This window comes from Ixodes scapularis, unplaced genomic scaffold (assembly GCF_016920785.2).
Source record: "Ixodes scapularis isolate PalLabHiFi unplaced genomic scaffold, ASM1692078v2 PGA_scaffold2__306_contigs__length_199485367, whole genome shotgun sequence".
NCBI lineage: Eukaryota > Metazoa > Arthropoda > Arachnida > Ixodida > Ixodidae > Ixodes > Ixodes scapularis.
Genome location: NW_024609857.1, coordinates 91,847,320 through 91,866,799, shown reverse-complemented (window position 1 = coordinate 91,866,799; position 19,480 = coordinate 91,847,320). Strand labels below are relative to the sequence as shown.

The 19,480-nt window shown below is 45.6% G+C and overlaps 1 protein-coding gene across 1 annotated transcript in view; it reads right to left on the bottom strand.

Moving 5' to 3' along the window:
• LOC8033347 (zinc finger MYM-type protein 4) overlaps positions 1 to 19,480 on the bottom strand; it is a 100,301-nt gene that overhangs the window by 33,554 nt on the left and 47,267 nt on the right. Inside the window, exons 10-12 of the mRNA XM_029983121.4 lie at positions 9,939 to 10,093; positions 3,413 to 3,686; positions 333 to 532 (exon numbers count right to left, since the gene is read on the bottom strand). Coding sequence (XP_029838981.2) covers positions 333 to 532; positions 3,413 to 3,686; positions 9,939 to 10,093 — 629 coding nt within the window. The remainder of the gene's footprint in view (positions 1 to 332; positions 533 to 3,412; positions 3,687 to 9,938; positions 10,094 to 19,480) is intronic.

Here is a 19,480-nt window from a genome sequence, read left to right as displayed (position 1 = left end):
TCCTGGTCAACTAGTTCCCAACATACAATGCTCGTGCGGTGTTGCCTGTGTTGCATGCAGCAATTTTCGGAAGTCTACTGAGCCTCCTGCGACAGTCAATTGGTACCATCTCCCCTCTGCTAGGTGTACCATTGGAATTTCACGAAAGGTGGTCAATGCAGACGCCTTGCGCAACCTTGGCATTTTCATGTTCCCCGAGCATGCACCCACAAAAGAAAAAGTGTGTTCATTATAAAAAAACAAACATATCTTCGTCCAAAATGTTTTTGTGGTCGATCCTGCGAGTCAAACCAAGCGAGAGCTTTGCCGTAACAAAGCGAAGACAGGCCTACCTTGATCTGCTTGAGTGCTTCCAGTATCTGCTCGGTCGTGTCCTTGGTGGTGGGGATGAAGATGGGCACGGGCACGGGTATAGGAATGGGCAGCGGAGAGGGCACCACGTGGGAGTACATGTGCAGCGGGGCAGGGACGTAGATGGGCACCGGGATGGGTATGATGCCCCTCGTGCCCTCTGTCACGGCGTAGTCGCCATCTGCAGAAGGTGGTAGCGTGCGAGCTTTCTTAGCTTCAGCTGCCAGTTTTTTCTGCAGGAAGTTGGTAGCGTGCCAGCTTTCTTAGCTTCAGCTGCCAGTTTTTTTATCTCCCCCCTTCTTAAAGAGGTATGAAAACCAAATTCCAGCGCTCATTTTTTAGCTTTAATGTGTTGCATGTTGCAGCATAACCTCAAAAATACCAGTATTATGTTGAAAGGCACAAGCGAACTAATTTTAAAGTTAATTAAACAATCTTTCAATGTGCACCTGGTGGATTGGTGGATACATGTGGAGCCTACTTGGGAGGTAATCTAGCAACGTGGGGGAACTTGCTACGTAGTCATGACATAGCAAGTTCCACCGGAGCAGCACCGCTCTTTGGAATTTCAACATTTTCCTTCTTAGCTTTCCTCCTCAACTCACAAATAATCGCGCACTGTACCAAACAGTCTAAGACGGAAAGGAAGGACTCCCCTTTTTCTCGGACCCTCGTTCGTGCCACCGGACACAACCATTCTCCCACTAGAAGATTACCCCGTCGCTCAAAACTCTGATAAAAGTTGCTTTCCCTACTCCGTTCAGCCCTAAGCTGACAGTGTTGTGGAAGCTACGTGCTCCTTGGGCCAGCCACACGCCCGTCACTCCACGGGTGCTTCAAACGGCTCGATTGTAACGCGCTGACGCTATACACGTTTGCAAGTCCGGCTTCAGGGTGCTGCCATCTTGCTTGGCTGGGGTGCACTTGTACGAGTCATAATCCGATTACGAAGCCTTGCTAAGGCGTCGTAATTGGATTATGGCCGCGCACAAGAGCGCACCCCACTGAGGAAGATGGTGGCGCCCTGAGACTGGACTTGCAAACGTGTATTGACACCGCCACAATGCTGATAACGCCCAATGAGGTAGACAACGCCACCAAGGGCAAAGCTCATAAACGCGCCAGCCTTGCTAAGTCACGAATGCGGGGAATCTTTTCTTTCTGTTTTTGTTTGCGCTGGATATCCCACAACGCACCGCGCTCTCCGTTCGCTTCTCTTCCCGAGCGCTTGCTCGAGTGCACCGTCTGGAACGAAAAATATAGCCAGTCGTTCAAAATACAAACGTGCGATTATCATTTATGGTTATTATCCGTCATGCTTGACTCATTTCCGAACGAAATTTGAATATTTCAATTTTTGTTTCCGTACCCCTTAAAATCGAGCATAAACTAATAAAGGCTGGTTGACACATTCAGGTTCAGAACTGACCGTGTTGCTACCACTTGCAATCCCTTGGGACTAGAATGTGCTGGTGCAATCTACCAGTAGCTCTGGAAAGCTTCTGATCAATATATATTTTATGGCACCAACCTTTCACCACACACTTGAAATAATTATTAAAATGTTATAAGTGATAGTTTCTTGTAACTAGGGTTTGATCTTTCAAACATTGCAAAATCGTCAGTCTAGTTATACATAGACCGAAAGCGTTGCACGGTTACCTTGACAAATTCTGTCAGCGTGTAAGTGCATCCAAGAAAGCTTTCTTGTATTAATGCAAGCGATCAGACTTCAATGTAAATTTTTAAAGCAGTCTTTAGACGAGTACCAGTGGGAACAGCTACTGCCCAAACGTTTTATAGAGGCACGCAAGGTAACAATCACCATACCAGTTTCGCTTGGTCTGGTTCTCAGAACTGAGAAACCAATCTAAACAAGCGTTCGGTGGATGTGTGATGCCACTACAGTGCGATCCACTTATAATGATGATGGGAAAAGCGGAAAATTCAATCCTTATAGCCAATTATTGTTGTATCTAGACTAGTAACTGATCATTTCTAGACTAGAAACTGATTGTTATAAGCAGTACATCTCAATATGTAGTATCATCGTAAGCAAATTGCACTGTATAACTTTAGTCCCCATGAGGCAGGTGGCAATGCACACAGAGAGTAGCAGCGAGGTTGTTGCACGTGCAGAAAGGCTAAACTTTCCTCGATGCATTCAGATGGTGGTGTCGTAGCCAAGCTCGCTCGTCAGACTGGTCCGTTAGCCGAAATAATAGGTGGGCTTATACAGTCCCCGATTGATTTTTTGCACTCGCTCGTTATTTCAGACATCGACAAGGAACCATGACTCACCTAATTGAAAGAGTACATATTAACAACCAATTTTTACGATATTTTGCAAGTCGTAAATAAAATAGTTACGACTTACGAGTGGCGGCGACCGGGAAGGTGCTGTCTTGGGTTTTTCGTTGGCTTGACCATGAGCCTGGCTCGAGGTTCAAGATGGATTGGATAGGTTTGCAGCACTATTTTAGCACTGCCGAACCAGCCGCTAGGCGTGTTATGCTATGAATTTTGTTTTTGCAAAGTAAGCATCATCATCATCATCTTGATTTCTTTCTTTGGTCGATTTTCTATCTCCCACCAATTGTTTGTTCTGTTTTCGTGCCAGTCGCCATCCATTAAGTGTGAAGTGCGCTGTTGACAGCTTCTGAACTTTACATTGAAATGTCTCGCGGTTTCGTAAGTTTTGTCCTGCGTTGATACATGCTTTGACATTGTGGCCCCTTCTTGCACTTCCGCCGGATGAGGACATGATGCTGACAAAAATGCAAGCAAACATGACCGCCCGGAAGCATAGCATGACACAAGGTACTCTTAGCGACTTTTCTAAGCACGCTTAGGCTCAATAAAGCCAAGTTTTGTAATCTGCAAATTTTTCTAACTGCTTTATTGTTTGCATGCTCTTTCAGCCCCCAGTAAGTCATAAAGAAATCGGTCGGCGATTGTGAAATCATTTTCTAAAAGCACCGCAGATTCTGGAACTGCCTGCAACATGACCACGCGGGCTTTTCTGCAGGTTGGCAGAGGTTGGCTGCGTGTGTACACCCACCTGTCTGCATCTCCTTGTGGCAGGCCAGGGGTCGACATGAGATGCCCTTGGTCATCATGACGGGGCGACACTGCATGGACTTGTTCCTCAGCAGCTTGGGGAAGGGCAGCTGAATGATCACCTCCCTCTCCACGCGGTTCCCGGAGGCATCCTTCGCGCCTGTCGCGGATGCCGCCAGAGCGGCGCTGGGGACGGACAATGTCGTGAGCTGGGTTCGTGTGGCTGCTGCCACTGCACCCGCGATGGTGTTGGCAATGGGCGATGTGGTGAGCATCTGGAAAATAGAGAAGTAAAGTGAGCATCTGCAAAACGGCAAACGATGGCATTGGGCATTCGCGACTCCAACTGTCTATACAGTCGAGCGCGGTTATATCACGCCCGGGTATTTCGAATTATTGTTTATATCAAACTGATTGCGCAGGCAGCGAGCACATAGGGGGGCTGGCAAACCGTCAAGCCAGCGTACGCGCGCACGGGATACACAGCAAAAGAACAGTTGTAAAAAAGAAAAAAAGTGGAGGATGGCAAAAGCAAGGGTGGGGCACGCGCGCGGGTAGGGACAGCAGGGAGTGCCCGCTGCTGCAAAAGTAGCGTGTGATCTTTCCCCGAACACTGCTGTGGCTGCGCGACTCCTTAGCCCCAAAATAAGATAATGATAAAAGAAAAGTCTTCCTCAAGTGTGTCGAGAACAAGGGTTGAGCAATCACGCTTTGAACACCTTATCTTTGTTTACCTTTTCCTTTTGCTTTGACTGTTTTTTTCTTCTTTTTTTGCTGCCTGAATTTAGTGAGGTTTGTTTTTTGTTGCTTGCTCAACTTTATTCCATTGATACTTTTTTTTTTATGCAACTTGTTTTTTTTTTTTGTGCTTTCATTTTTTTTTTTTTTTTTTAGTTTTCGTGTTTTGTTGCCAGCGTTGTGTGTGTGGTTGTCCTGGCCCCCCCCCCCCCTTCCCCCCGCCTGCCCGCCAGATACCAAAATGGCGAAGTAAACAAACAGTGAACATCTTGGGAAGAAACAGCGGCAAAGAAACTTGGACAAGAGTAAAAGACAGGAGAAAGTAAAGTATGTAGCCACTGATTGGGCCTATCGTGACATAATATGCTGCTTGGTTGGTGCGTTTGTGTGTCTATATATTTTTATCTGATCAAGATACTTGTTCTTTTTCTTCCTTCCCCTTTTGTGTAATAAACAACAATTGTTAGTCCAGTAAAGGAACACACGCTGTCGTGTGTGTTCCTTTACTCGTGTCCAAGTTTTTTTGCCGCTGTTTCTTCCCAAGATGTTCATCTCAAACCAACTAGCCCAACACGTCACATTGTTAAACAAACAGTCATGATGGCGATGGGGCTAGCCACCTTATACCAAGTATTAAAATTTTCTCGAGTTTCAGTTTTCGGTTTTGATTGTAAAGTGCATGTAGTTCTGGGCACCACTTTTTGGCGAAAAAAAGTGAGCGTTAGAATCGTGCAAACACGGTACTTGCCGCCATTTGCTGGCTTCAATTTGGTTGGTTTCGGTTTCAGTGTGCTTGCGGCTATGTTCCTTTTGCTTAATTTGTGATACAAACGTCTTTGTTGTAGCACACAACTAAAATTCCGTGTTTCTTGAGTGTATTTCTTTTTCATTTGGTGTTGTTTTATTCGGAGAGGGATTATTTTTTTTCACAGATTTTATGTATTTTGTGTAAATTTATTAAGTTATGACGAATTTACACAAAACATACACCAAATACAGAAAAATAAATAAATGAATGGAGGAACATGGAATTTTACACACAAGCAACGAAACAGTGGTGATGAGGCACTCAGAAAACTAAAGGCCCGTTCACACTCTTGCGACCGAGTACGACTGAGAGAGACGAGATCTCTTACAACTTCTTAAATGTTTCTAGAATGAGGGAACACACTGACATTGTGGCGCCATCTATGCGGTGACCCTAGAACTGCATTTCACAAAAGCGAAGGTTTTGCGGGATTTCTGAGGTCAAATGTGCGTAATACCCATAGAAAGGCTCGTTTATAACATTGACAAAAGTTTTTCGAGCTAAAAAAGAAAGAATATTGCGCGAGAAATAAAAAAAAATATGCCGGACCGCCGAGTTTACACTGCTTCCCAATAGATGGCACCAGTGTGTTCTCTGGTTTAAGAAGTTTTAAGGAACCCAGGTTTAAGAGGTCGCAAGCAGTCGCAAGAGTGTGAACGGGCCTTAAGCAGTAGTTTTGAGTCAAAATTGCTGAATTTTTTTTTTACAGACTTATGATGCATCTAGTCATACTGTCGAGACCGGTTATAACGAAGACAGTTATAACGAAATAGCGGCTACAGCGAAGCACTCACAATTTCCCATTCCCTTTTGCACTTCGTCAACCGAAGTAGCGGAAATAGCGAAGTGATTTCCGATTCTTGTTGACTTCGTTATAACCGGTCTCGACAGCACATGTTTGTCACTAATTCTGGCAGGCTTGGCGGCAAAACGACTGATCCGATGCAAAGGATGGATCCTCATCGCTTACGGCCGTTATACCAGCTGACCCTAGCTTCCAGAAAAATAAACTAATAAAAAGACAAATGCACAGATGCAGGTCCACAACCTAGATGAACATCATGCTGACCCGCGAAAAAGAGATGAACTCACAAGTTTACTGAATGCAGTTAGGTAGTAAATAAGAGCATCAGACGACACTTTACTAAATAAGAAAAGAAACGCGATGGAACGTTACGAAAAACACGAATACAGTTGCCGACCAATTTTTCGGACGCCAATGATTTGGACTTGTTCAATATTTCGAACCTAAAGGAGGAACCGTGACCAACCCGACATAAATAGTGCACATTCACAATCAATGTTTCAGACAGCTTGAAGTCAGAAAGTTACAGTTTCTGGACAAAATCGTTGCGGGCGATCAGCGGGAAACACCATTGAGAAGCCACCATGTTAGATTCTATGTTGGCTGCACATGGATTTACTTGGTTTGTCAGTGCTACTTGAGTACTGTTAAAGGGGCCCTCCAACAGTATTTGAGCGTCGACTTTTTTTTGCGGTTTCTACATGCTAGTGGTCCCGGAAACCCACTGGACAACGAAAGAGTTTGAAAATATTAGCGCATCATATTTTAATTTGACAACTCGGAAACACCTCCTCCGACGGTGGCGCCGCGAGGTGCCGAATGCGCGCGCAAAACGGCGCTCCCTTTCACTCTACGTCACATTCTCTGGATTTCGTGATTGGCGAGAGCCGTCCCAGGAATTTTGAAGCGAAATAAAGTATATCACACGTTAACTGTCATTATTTCTCAAACAATTCATTTTTATAGAGCTAATAAAGTTGCAAAGTAAAGTTCAAAAAGGCTGCGCCTTGTCGCTCATGCGCGCCTCCCAGCAGCGTCCGCGACGTACCATTGCGAGCAGACGACAAGTGGTCCGTGCTGACAACGCGCATCGTATTTTCACTTGTGCGCCCCCGGTCCCGGTCAACTAAAAGCAGTAAGAGGAGCGAGGGGAACCCTTATTTTCTTTTAGTGCTGTGACAGACTTTTCACTGTTCGAGTGAAGTGTGGCGACGGGACCCAGCTTATATCGTGCCCAACGGGAACGCTCCCCAGTTTGTACCTCCTAGTCGCCGAGGCGGCTCCGGTGGCGGAGTTGCGGGAGACGAGTCTTCCGCGGCTGTCGAAGCGGATTGAGGCAGAGACGCGGCGCTTGCGTGGAGTGTCCTTGTACGGCGCGACGCCCAGATCCGCCCTCGAAATCCGATAAGCCCGGTAAATTCATCGATGATGGCAACCCGATCCCAAAGCTACGATGGGTGCAACTAGGCCTAATGGCCGATGAGCCGACCGGGCCGACGGGCTATGAACCAAACTCGCGTCCAATTGGCCAACCGCTTTGCTCCAATCGCTAAACTGTTTCATTTTACGTCATGAAGCGCAATGTTTTGCTTATTAAAAGTTGTTTTCTGCAAAATTTAATTTGCTAATATCTCGCAAAATATTGCGAATTTCTGTAATATTTTTTTTCCTGGGTGTTCCTGCTTTGATGGACCTCCGTTTCAGCGCGAACTTCAAACCTGTCAAAAAACTGTTGGTGGGCCCCTTTAAGACCTATTCTTAGCTGAAGCTATGCTACGGGCTTCTTATTGCGAAAGCATTAACTGTCTCATGGAGCGAGCTGCCGTCATCAGCTTTGCAACCATGCCAAACGGCTCTTTTACACTGCTTCGATCCCATTGGCTAGCATGCGTCCACAGCCAACGGTACCTTTTACACCGCTGCGATCCCACTGGCTAGCGCGCATCGACCAGGCTTCCATTCGCCGGACACGCAGCGCCATGGAGTGGCCGGTCGTTAAAACTGACGCTGCGCGTCAGTTTCAACGACTGGCCACCTTATGGCGTTGCGCGTCCGTCAGCGCTAAGTCAGCGCTAGAGTTCCTGTATAGGCTCCCTACAAGAGCCAAAGTTGCGCATCTGTTTTTCATGTGCCGCCGCGCCACTATTCGCCGAGATCCGATCATGTGAGAAGCCGGATCAAGTGCCATGCAGGAAAGCAGACATTGCACGCGCCCTGTTGTACGTTCCCCTGCTTTTGAGCGTGCCGCACGCCTTGAACGCGCGGCGCCGCTATTCGCCGAATTCAGTCACGTGAGGAGCTAGATCAACATGCCATGCAGGAAAGACAGTGCTACGGGGATGAATGCGCAACTCTGGCTCTTGTAGGAAACCTATACAGGAACTCTGAACGCGTAGAGCAAGGCTGATGTACATGCTTTCGCATTCACAACTCATGAGAAGTATGTAGATGTACCTCAATCTTTTATTTTTTCTCTAACTACACGTTATTACCACCATCATTGTTACTATTTTGCTTTGTTCATTTACTATTCTGCAGTTGTGGACTTGCGCCTCTCATCTCGTCTCGGTGAATCGTGTTTTCAAACTACACTGGCTTGGACGTCATGGCCCTATCCGTTCTTCCGCTGCAGTAAAGAGCCGCTAAGAAGTGCAAAAAGTAGTCGACCATTACGCTAGAAAAGAAGGCAGCGATTCTCAAGCTAATAGAAAGTAGCCAAACGCAAGCAAAGCCATAACCTCAAGCAGGGCGGTATTGACGGCTTTTTAAAGCCCACTTAGACATACAAAGGCAAGTTTTTTTAATCTGCTGATTTTTCAGACATTATGTTTTGGTCCCTGCAAAGTCAGAGACATCGGTAGGCAAATGTACAACATGGCTGCATTTGTGCCTCCCTCGCTTCATGCAAGACATAGAAGATCCCGTGGACTGGCCAAGATAAACTTGGGCGAGACAACCAAATAATATATGGCAGAAAACAGGCTAATGTACCTTTGCAAAGATGTGCAAGCAATGTTTGTACTCAATGTGAATCGCCTTGAGGGACTTGGTCGTTATTCTTTTATTTTCTTTCGACGTGAAACATCCTTCATTTTGATCAGTAGGAGGTCACTTGCAAGAACTGCATGTAACAAAAACATGTAACACTAATACCGCTTATATCTTTGCAACTGTACAACCTGGCAGCTTATTCTAGTATTGACGTTTAGAGGAAAGAAGCCATTACTCGATCAAGCATGTGTCGCATGCGCAGATGGCACCATTGTTGCGCGCCACACACGATGCAATCAGAGCTAAATTTAGCTTTGCGTGCAGCATTCACAGAGGCGTAGCTCGGCAGTACATTTGTCGATAGGAGCGGAAGTGGTCGTGTTAGAGAGAGCTCATTCTGACACAGGAAGTGTAATCCATTTAACTCAAACTGGTGCTAATCGGGAGTTGTAAGGCTTAAAAGTGCATGATTTGCTGCAGAAATTTGACGCTTGCTCGGCTATGGCACCCTCCACTCGACACGCAGGGTCCAGAAAGGGCGTGAAGAGACTCGGGCGACAAGACAAAGGAATGCCAATCCATACCCATCCCCTTTGGCCATGGTAAACATGTCCGTCTCCATAAGGAGCGAATAGGGAGCGAGCACGATCAGACCGTAAGACCCCCACTAGTTGTAAGTTAAGCATGTAGTAAGCTTTGTAATGTGTGAATAAATGTAAGTTGTGTACAACTGGTTACGTCATTCCTGTACCCTAAAGCCCATACACCATACACCCTCTGCAGCAAGCACAAGATGTTTCACAAACCCCACTGCGGCTGTGTCCCAGATACAGCGTAACAAATTTTTCTTTCTTCTCTCTTTGCAAATTAAAGGTTTGTGATTTTGCACCATAGAACGGATCAGTTCACATTCTTTGGCTTTGACTGCTCTTTTAGGTACGACTCTCTTACAATACTCAATCTGAATCGGTCTACTTCACTTCGACGTGCCAAGCTGCCCTGCAACCATTCGACCGACGAACAATTGGCAAGTGACAACTAGCTGTACCCCTTTTAAACTGGGCAGCATAAAACCTAACCACGAAGTGGGAATTCGTAGGCCACCAGCACTTTGCCTCGGAGGCAGCTCGGGGCAGTGGTGAAGTGGCCTTCCGGGCCCCCATCAGCCAATGAGGAGGGACACACCTTTGTGAGGGGGCTAGCAGTCACGATCGTCGCAGACGATGCCTGCTGCATAGAGGTTGGGATGACGGGCATCTTTGTTCCGGCAACGTGTGCCAATGACCTGATGTTGGAGATGACTGGGGTTCCGGCTGGGGTCTCTGCAGCCGGACTTTTACCTGCGAAGGGTGCAAAAAAGAGTGCAGTTAGCGCGCAAGGAAGCTGGCCAAAGTTTACCTTAGACACATTAACCCGAGACCGGGGAATAACAACAATTCGGCGGTCCTACGTTAACCCACGGTACAGTCACGGAGACGAGACACGGCGGGAGTCGTTGGGCGTCGGTGTCGCGTTTGCATACATTGGGGTACTTAATAAAGTGTTCAGAACAAAACAGACGTCTAACCCGTGGCGGACGACAAAGAAAACGCAACCATACAATGTAAAGATTTGGTTACAACTCTGTATTCCATTCTGCACGCGCTGGCCGGCGTTTGGCACACGCTCTTCGCTCGTACTGACCGCCGCCACCAGATAACTCCCTCCTCCAGAGACGGAGTCGCTCCTCTCTGCTCCGTTCCTAACACCTTTGTTTCTTTTCTGTTCCCGAGTGCATGAAAAAGTGTCCCCCGGCATATGCTCTTGGCATTGACAGTGCTACAATACCTTGTTATATCGGCCTTCTTTTTCATTTTTCTATTTTTTTGGAGAGCGCGTGCAACGGGCACCAGGTGCTTTGAAACTCCCAAGTTTAACCCGTTAGTGCCCACCATACTTCAAAAAGCACACCAACATTTTTAGTTTTAGAGCTTCTGAAAATCAATATTTTGATTTTGTTGGAACCCATTTTTGCTACCAGGGTTTGCCTGAATACCTCTAAATCACTATTTTGCACTTGGGTGCTGGCACTTCCACTCTAATTTTAATTTAGTTCAGCCATATAATGTTTAATATAATTCAGTTTTTTTTTACGTATATTGCTTTAGGATGGAGCAAATATATCACTGGATATATTGATATTTACGATTTTGATTCTAATTTCACTTTATGGCAAAATATACGTCGGCATACTTTCTGTAGTACAATGGGCCGACGTCTATACCTACAGACACCGACTCTTGCTGGGTGCTGCCTCAATAAACCCCCAACATATTTTTTTCGGAAAAAAATTTTTTGCCAGTACAGCTAAGCCCTAGAGGCAGCTGTGGACATTGCCCAAGATGTTGATAAAGATGTTGATTTAGTTATTATTCTTCCTGACCCATCAGTGGACATGGACGAGGATGAGTGAGATGATGACAGCACCAACACTGTCGAAGTGAATGACGTGTCAGGTAAGAAGATAAAGTTTTATAAATATTAACCTCATCATGTGTTTAGGGATGGAACTCGGCAAAGCAGCTTTGGAGCAACATTGGGAGCAGAAAAAACTACAGGTTGGAGCAGGCTGAGAGCAACCAGAACAAGGTCTTAGAGCAAGTTGAGAGCAGCATATGGGTTTTAAGAATGTTAAAATAGAGGCTAATTTCAAAACTCAAGGAAATCTATGTGAACTAAACAGTAGTTTCAATTAACATTTTATTTTAAATATTTTTCACGAAATTATATGAAAATTACACAAAACATATAAAGCAAAACTACACGACAGTGTGACACGTGATGGAACCGACTTGCAAAGAGGTAAATATAAACAAACAGGTAGAAATAGCTTTCGGGTTGTACCTTGCTCCGCCTCACTGCTTGCTCGCCTTTGTTATGTTGCCAACTTTTCTGCGTGGGGCCTCAGGGTGGGCCAACACGGGCTGCGGGCATGCAATACACCTTTCCATAAAAGTGTATTAGGGTGCATTCATTGCTGCACTTGTGTGTTATGCAAGTGCAGTTTCTGGCTGGCTACAATTGCAAGTGAGCGCTGGCTGGATTGTCATTTTTTTAAACAATGGAAATGTCCATAGTCATGCAAGTACAGCCAAGAGGGAGACGCACCAACTTAAATACATTTGAGTTTATCGTAATATGGCGGCACTGTTCGCTCCACTATTAGGACTCTAGAAAAGCACACAGTAACGGCAGCTATACTTTGTCTGAGCTTATATCCAGATGCAGCCGATGCTACAAGCGCCAGCATGTGGCCTTGAACAGCGCTTGCACTGCACAAGCGTGCGTTCTTGGCAGCATCATTTGCATGTGCACTTGCACGAAGCAGAGCGACAGCGAATGGCTTCAAAGAGGTCTTGTGGCAGAAACATTGCAATGAGGAATGCTGTAACAACTGTTATAAGCTGAAACATAGTATAACCATGCCAGCGACCTTCGGATACAGAGCTTCGGATCCGGATCCACCGGCGTTCCCTTTGGGCCAAAAGTTCCGATGGAAATGTTGCCAACAGAAACTGCGAGATGGCTAAATTTGACGAGGCTCGTTCATAATTTCAGTATGGGCGCACCTTGGCAGAATTCTGTTCTCATTTATACTTTTCTATCAGTGCGGAACATGAAAAGTCATTAGGCGCACAATGGTCCGAATGGCGCAGCAGTTGCATCCCTGTGTGCTCGAAGGAGAGCTGAACTGATGGATATCCATCTGTTTTTAGGTACACTAAAAGTACACTGCATGGCAAATGATCAAGATGGTGACCATCAGTTGCCCCGTGCCAAGCAAGCGAAGTTCATAGATCTGAAATTGAAGCGAATGAATCCAGAGTACAGCTGGTTGCCTTCAGCAAAGGGTGCTAAATAACGGCAGGAAAAGCTAAATTTCGGCCTTTTGGAAAAGTCTCTAAACCAAATCCTCAGCAATATTTTTGATGAGGAACTACTGTACAAACTAACTCGCATCATCATTCCAAGTGGGACAAGCAAAAAAGTGAGCACGGATTTGTTTCCACGACGAATGACCAGAAAAAATTCATTGGTATTCTTTTGTTGACTGGGTACCACAAACTTCCCAGCCAAAGGCTCTACTGGTCCCTCGACGAAGATGCTGGCATTTCACCTGTCGCCAAGTGCAATAGTCGGCAGTGGTTCCTCGAGATAAAGCGGTTCCTGCATTTAACCGACAATACCTTGCTTCAGCGACCAATAGATAAGATGCGTCCCTTGATGGAGTTGCTAAACAAGAAGTTCAGGCAACATGGCATGTTTCACAAGACCCTCTCTGTTGATACTCTGGTCACCATCGTTGCAAGCAGTATATTAGAGGGAAACCTACCGTATATACGAGTGTAATGGCCGCACTCGTGTATTAGCCACCACCCCAAACTTAAAAAAAAAAAAAATAAAAAATTTAAAGATTACTTAAGGATTCTAGAATGGCTGGAAGCGCCATCTAGTTTGTAGTGCAAACACTCGAGAATGTGTGTGTTTTCTTTTTTTTTTTCAAGTATTGTCGGCAGATGGTTGTGGCAGCCAACTACATTGAGGCACTCTATCCTGTCTGTTTGCACCTCTCGCTTTATCTCAAACAATCTCGAACCAGACACAGGTGTGTGACTGGATTCTCGAAACGTGGGGCGCAGTTTCCTTCGATATTGTGGAAAAAAGCTTCAAAGTAACTAGAATTTCCAACAAGCTGGATGGCACGGAAGATGACCTCACCTGGGACAGAGACGCCGAGACGAGTTCCGAAGATGAGTGCTCTACTACGGATGAACGAGAAGGACTTTGCACAGCTGTCTATGCAATACCGATAAATGTATCAATTGTTATGGAAGTACTCGCACGTCTTAGTAGACGTGCGAGTACTTCCATTTAATATTAACAAATGGTGACACCTTTCACAAAAAAAAAAAAAAAAGATTTAAACTTTTTTTTTTTTTTGGTGTAATGATTGCATTTCTAGTTTTCACCCAAAATCACAAACAAAAATACATGTGGCCATTACACGCATATATACAGTATTCGTGTTGGGTACAAGGACTGGATGATGGCCAGTGCAGAAGGGTACTGCTATGCGTTTGACACTTATTAAGGAACAGATCCCACCCCAGACACAAGCCCGTTGGGGGACACGAGCTGTCCTTTCCCTACTTGAGGCCGTCACGACGCCCGCCGACCGTGTCGTGTTCTTGGACAATTTTTTCGCGACTCACGACCTCCTCATCACTCTGCGTCAGCTGAGCTTCCGTGCTACCGGAACTCTCCATGAAAACAGGTCAAAGAAATGCCCTTTTACGCCCACAAAAAGTAGTTAAAAAAAAAGAAAAAAAGGGGGAATTCCGCTCATGTTTTGATCCAGAAAACAAAGTTCTTTTTGTCAAATAGAAAGATAAAAGTGTGGTGACCATGGCAACAAAACAAACTATTGATGGTCAACAGCACAACAAGTGAAAATAAATGTGCTGCAGCCCGAGCTGTTCAGCAGCTACAATAGTGTGATGGGATGTGTAGACCTTCTCGACCGGATTGGCATCTGGGGAAAGAAATGGTGGTGGGCGTTGTTTACTCAGATGCTCAACATTGCAGTGGTAAACGCCTGGAGACTACACCAGATCACAGGAGATTCCCGGTTAATCTCCTCTTATTCACCAGAATCATTACTTGCCATTACCTACGCCCCGGTATGCCAAACTCAACTGTTCACAGGGCTCCAGCATCGGTTGCACTGGATGTTGTGCTCGACAAAGAGGGACACTTCCCCCCAAAAAAAAAAACTGGAAAAGCAGCTGCGATGTCAATCTTGCCACCAAAGGTCAATGCGGGTTTGTGAAAAGTGTGAGCTTACATTTTGCCCAAAACATGGCTGTTTCAAAACATTCCATGAAAGAAAGTAGCTTTTGCTTACTCTGTTCTACCAAAAGCCCACTGTACTATATAAAGTACAGGACTCTAGCTCTATAAGAAATAAACAGTCTCAAACAACTTTGTGATTGTTGTTCTTAATCGGGGAACACTACCCAGAAAAAACATTTTCTGCAAAAAAACGTTGAATTTGAAAAATGTCATATTTACATCCACCAACATCTAGAGAGAATTCCCACAAAGTTTCATTAGTTTACACTGCATAGTTAATTTTTTATAAATTATTTTCGGCCCACTGATGCTAAAGAAAAGGTAGAGAGCACTTTGATTGCTTTTTCTCCATTCCACTTTTTGGCATAAATTTCACTTTAGGAAAACTATAATTTTGATATTACCTAGCTTGGATTCACTTTTATGAGCTTTTCTGGAATGAAATTGTAAGGGGAAGATAGCTATAAGCTTGCATTTTTTTTATTTTTGTAATTTTTCATGCTCAAGAACTGAAATTTTGGACAAAAGATGGAAATCTAAAAAATAGTATATGTTTATGTGGCTTTTTTGTCATGAAAGATGGTATAATATAAAAATATAGCTCCATAGCTATCTGCTCTGAACTGTCCTAAAGCAATATAACACATGAAAACAACAAATTTATAAGTAATTTGAAAATGATAGTTTTTCTATGCAAACACGCCCACTTTCATCCATGAACATTTGCAATTCTTTTTGTACTTCATCCAGATTAACCCATTCGCTACCAAAGCCGGTGAATCGCCGGGCGTGTTGTCAGGGGCCCGATTACCAAAGCCGGCGATTCGCCGGACTACATATATTTGTGTTTAAAAAAGCCATTCTTAAATGGCGTGCTATGTAGACTTGGTGTAGTGTAGTTACATATATTGCCAACCGATGGCGAGAGTTGTCCTGTTCGTTGAGTTTGTTTGAGCGTGTTCTTTTGTGTGTTGTCTCTCCCGTTCGATCGCTGTTTGCTTGGAGAAGATGGCAGCGTCGAGTAGTCGGCGTGGCCTTTCCAAGGATGAAATCAAAGATATCCTCTTTGACAGCGATGATGACGGGATGTCTGGTGAGGAGGGCAAGTTCTCAGAGCCTTCTACCGATGACGGGAGCGATTCCGACAGCAGTTCAGAGTCAGTTTCAGAACAAGATAGGAACGCCTTGTGCAACAACGAGAACGTCGTGTGCAATGCCTAAGCGACTGAGAATAGAGGGATGGACATGGGCTGACGACGACACTGCCGAAAAAGTTCAGAAAATGCCCTTTTGGTGGGTCTGGAGGACTCAAGCGGCAAATAAGCACAGCCCTAGGCGACAACAGCTCGCCTTTGGAAACGCTGAACGCGTTCCTTGGAGATGATGTTTGGGAGCTGGTGACAGACTACACAAATGCCTTCGCAAGAAAGAAGCAGCGCACTAAGCCAGACACAACGTGGTTCCCTACGACTCCAGGAGAGATCAAAATCTATATTGCATTGTGTATGTTGGTGAGCCAAGTGAAGAAAAGTTCCATAAGCACCTACTGGTCAGAAAGGAGCGTGATCAGCACCCCGTTTTTTGGGTCAGTGATGCCGAGAAGGCGCTTTTGGATGCTCTAAAAGTACCTTCCTTTCTGCGATGTGGAGGCAACGAGAACAGACGACAGGCTTTGTAAGCTGCGTCCAATCATCGACCACATGGTGAAAGCATTTGCAAGTGCTTACTCTGCCGATGAAAACCTCGCCGTAGACGAGAGCTTGATGAAGTTTCGCGGACGCCTGGCTTACGTTTAGTTCAACCCCTCCAAGCGTGCTCGTTTCGGAATCAAGTTTTACAAGCTTTACGAATCGTCCAGTGGCTACTGCCTCAACTTCTCCATTTACACGGGCAAGGATACAAAGTCAGATGCGACCACTTCAATGCTATATAGCGAAGCAATTGTTATCGACCTCCTCGGAGACCGTCTTGGTGATGGACATACCATTTACTAGACAACTGGTATTCCTCATCGGACCTCTTCCTGGCCATCAAGAACGGTGGATCCAACGCTGTCGGAACATTTAGAGCCAACAGAAAGAATATACCGAAAGACCTGAAAGCACTGAAGCTGGCCAAGGGTGAATGCAAGACTTCATTCTCACATGGCATCATGGCTATTCAGTGGCAGGATCGAAAGCCTGTTACCATACTTTCAACAAGCCACGGTGCTGCTAACATCACTGACGACCGGCAAGACCAGCAGCTTCAGTCGTGTTTCTAGGGGTGAGTGAATATTAAAAATTTCGAATATGAATCGAATATTATACATTTACTATTCATATTCGATTCGTAAACTAAGTCTTTGGTATTTTTCGAACGTTCGTCGTAACACGAATATTCGAAATTAATCGAGAACGTATTCGGAAGCGTAAGTTTTGCTTACGGCTTCGGTTTCGGTATGTAAGGCCCATTGACACCGACATAGCTGCATGGTGTCTTCAACCTAAACTGGTGGTGTCGGTGCCAGTAGCGGTAATCTGCGAGTTTCTGATCCCTTGAGACTCCTGACTTTTTAAACTGCTTACTTTCGCGTTCGCACAACCATGTTATGGCGGATGGAGGTGTTTGCGGGGAACCGTCTGCAAAGCGGAGGAACGAACGGGAAATGGCACCAAAACGAAGAGAGAGGAGCTATTTGGAAATATTTTGCAAGGGTGACGGCATCGATGGTGCAATGTACAGCATGTGAGTCAACGCTTAAAGTGCCCACAGGTACGACAACGCCTCTTGTCAAACATCTCAAAGTACATCCTGCGTTGTTGAAAGAGTATCGTGGGATTACTGCTGATACGCCAGGAAAAGACAAACCGATGCTGACGTACTTTGTGCGCCGCACGGAGACCCAGCCAGAAAAGAGGGCGCGAGCGCTAAATAACAATGTGGCCGCCATTGTGGCATTTGATTTACAGCCCTACAGCATTGTGGAAGACTGCGGCTTCACAAAACTCCTGACAGAAGCCCTTCCCAACAATTGCCTACCATCCCGCTCTACACTCTCGAGCGTGCTTCTGTCACGGATGTATGACGACACCTGAAAGAAGGTGAGAGCAGAGCTCAACAGTGGCTTTAAAGGCGGCACTACCCCCTTAAAAGCCTAAATTGTCATCAGGGCTCCGTGGATAGAGCGGCGTTGCTCTACGCCGCACTGCCAGTGACGTACACTACTGGGGGCCCGCTTGCTTTCGCGCTGCGGGTCAGTTCCAGACACAAAGCTTTGAGGCTCTCCGGCGTGGGCTGCGGCGCCCAAACACACGTGTGTGCTGGGCTGCACACGCCTGTATTTTCATTCTTTTTTTTCCTCGCGCGCGTAAAAGCCAAAGTCCAAAGTCCACTCGTCGAACAGCGTTCACCCACACCTTCTCCAATTTCCGGTCCATTGGAAACTTGTGAAAAAGCACCTCCGGGTTGCGCAGCGGGTTGTTTGAGCAGCCCACAGCGCTACAAGTTGTACTCGGCACCTTTCAAGGAACAGCTGGGCAGTCTTGGGCGCACTGAGTTGCTCGCTAAAACGAGTCTTGGAGTCCTCACAAGCAAATAAACAAAAGGCTATACCGAAGCAAACGGGCTACAGATAAAACAGAGGTGGAAGTAAGCTTCAGCCTTTTGGAGCAGGTGTGGGAGTAGCAAAGATGCCCCTTTGGAGCAGCTTTGGAGCAGTAAAAGCTCAGCTTTGGAGCAGCTCAGGAGCAACGGAAATCGAGTTTCGTAGCAGGGTCATTCCATGTGAAACGTCCCAGACGTTGCGCTCGACCACCTCCGATTTCTAAAAAAAAATTCATGGGCTTCGGCCACAATGTCCGTAGCCATACCCTAAAATAATTTTGACGAAAAAAAATTTGTGATGACGTGAGCGCGATTTTAATTTTTGAAAACAGCGTGAAACTAGGCATCACTCAATAATTTACGAAAAATCAGCTTTTTTATGAAATACCCAACAATATTTTTTTCTTAAATTTGCACGGTTGTCGGCTTACAATGTGGTTGAGTTTGTGCAGTTTTGTTTAATTTAAATATTTTTAAAAAATGCATAATTTATTCAAAAATACACATTTTTGTTATTTTATTAAAAATATATAATTGCTCCCAGGACCTAATATAACTGTTTACTGGTTGCCCTCTAGGTATATAACATATAAAAAATATTTTAAACCGCTGAATTAAACACCTTGCAGTAAAACAAAAATCCTCAAGTTGCCAAAAAGTGCGTTTTGACGCATAAACAGTCGTTTATTCCACCCTGAGGCGGTCCGAGTAAAAATACAAAATATGGTGGGTTTGGAAGAACGATTGATCGTCTTTTGATTCTGAAAGTTTAATCGGAGTAACTTTTGTTTAAAGCGAGAAAACAATTTTTTAAGTTGAACTCTCGCACCACTACCCGGCGTCGCTTCTTAACGCCTCTTCGCCGCACAGCACGCCACCTGCGACGATAGCCCAAGCAATTAGGTCCAAAGAAACAACGGAGTTTGCTGCCCGCTTCCCCTCGTCCCTCTTTTCTGGCTGTAAGGGAAGAAACGGCGGGTATCATGTACTAATCGGAGGTGCCACCAGTGCGTCGCCATAGCAGGCACGTTGTGCCCTTTGTACCCGAGGGGCGGCTCCTCACACTCCGAAACGCGATGCCTAACCGACGGGCGGCATCAGCTGACGTGGACGTCTGAAACACAATAATATCGCCGCGAAATCTAGCCGCCACGCATGCTGCGGTGAAAAGCGGAACTATGATCCGGTTCGCGCTTAGTTGGAGCGAAATGAAGGCGACAGGCGAGTGATGAAAGCTCTGAATCGCGCTG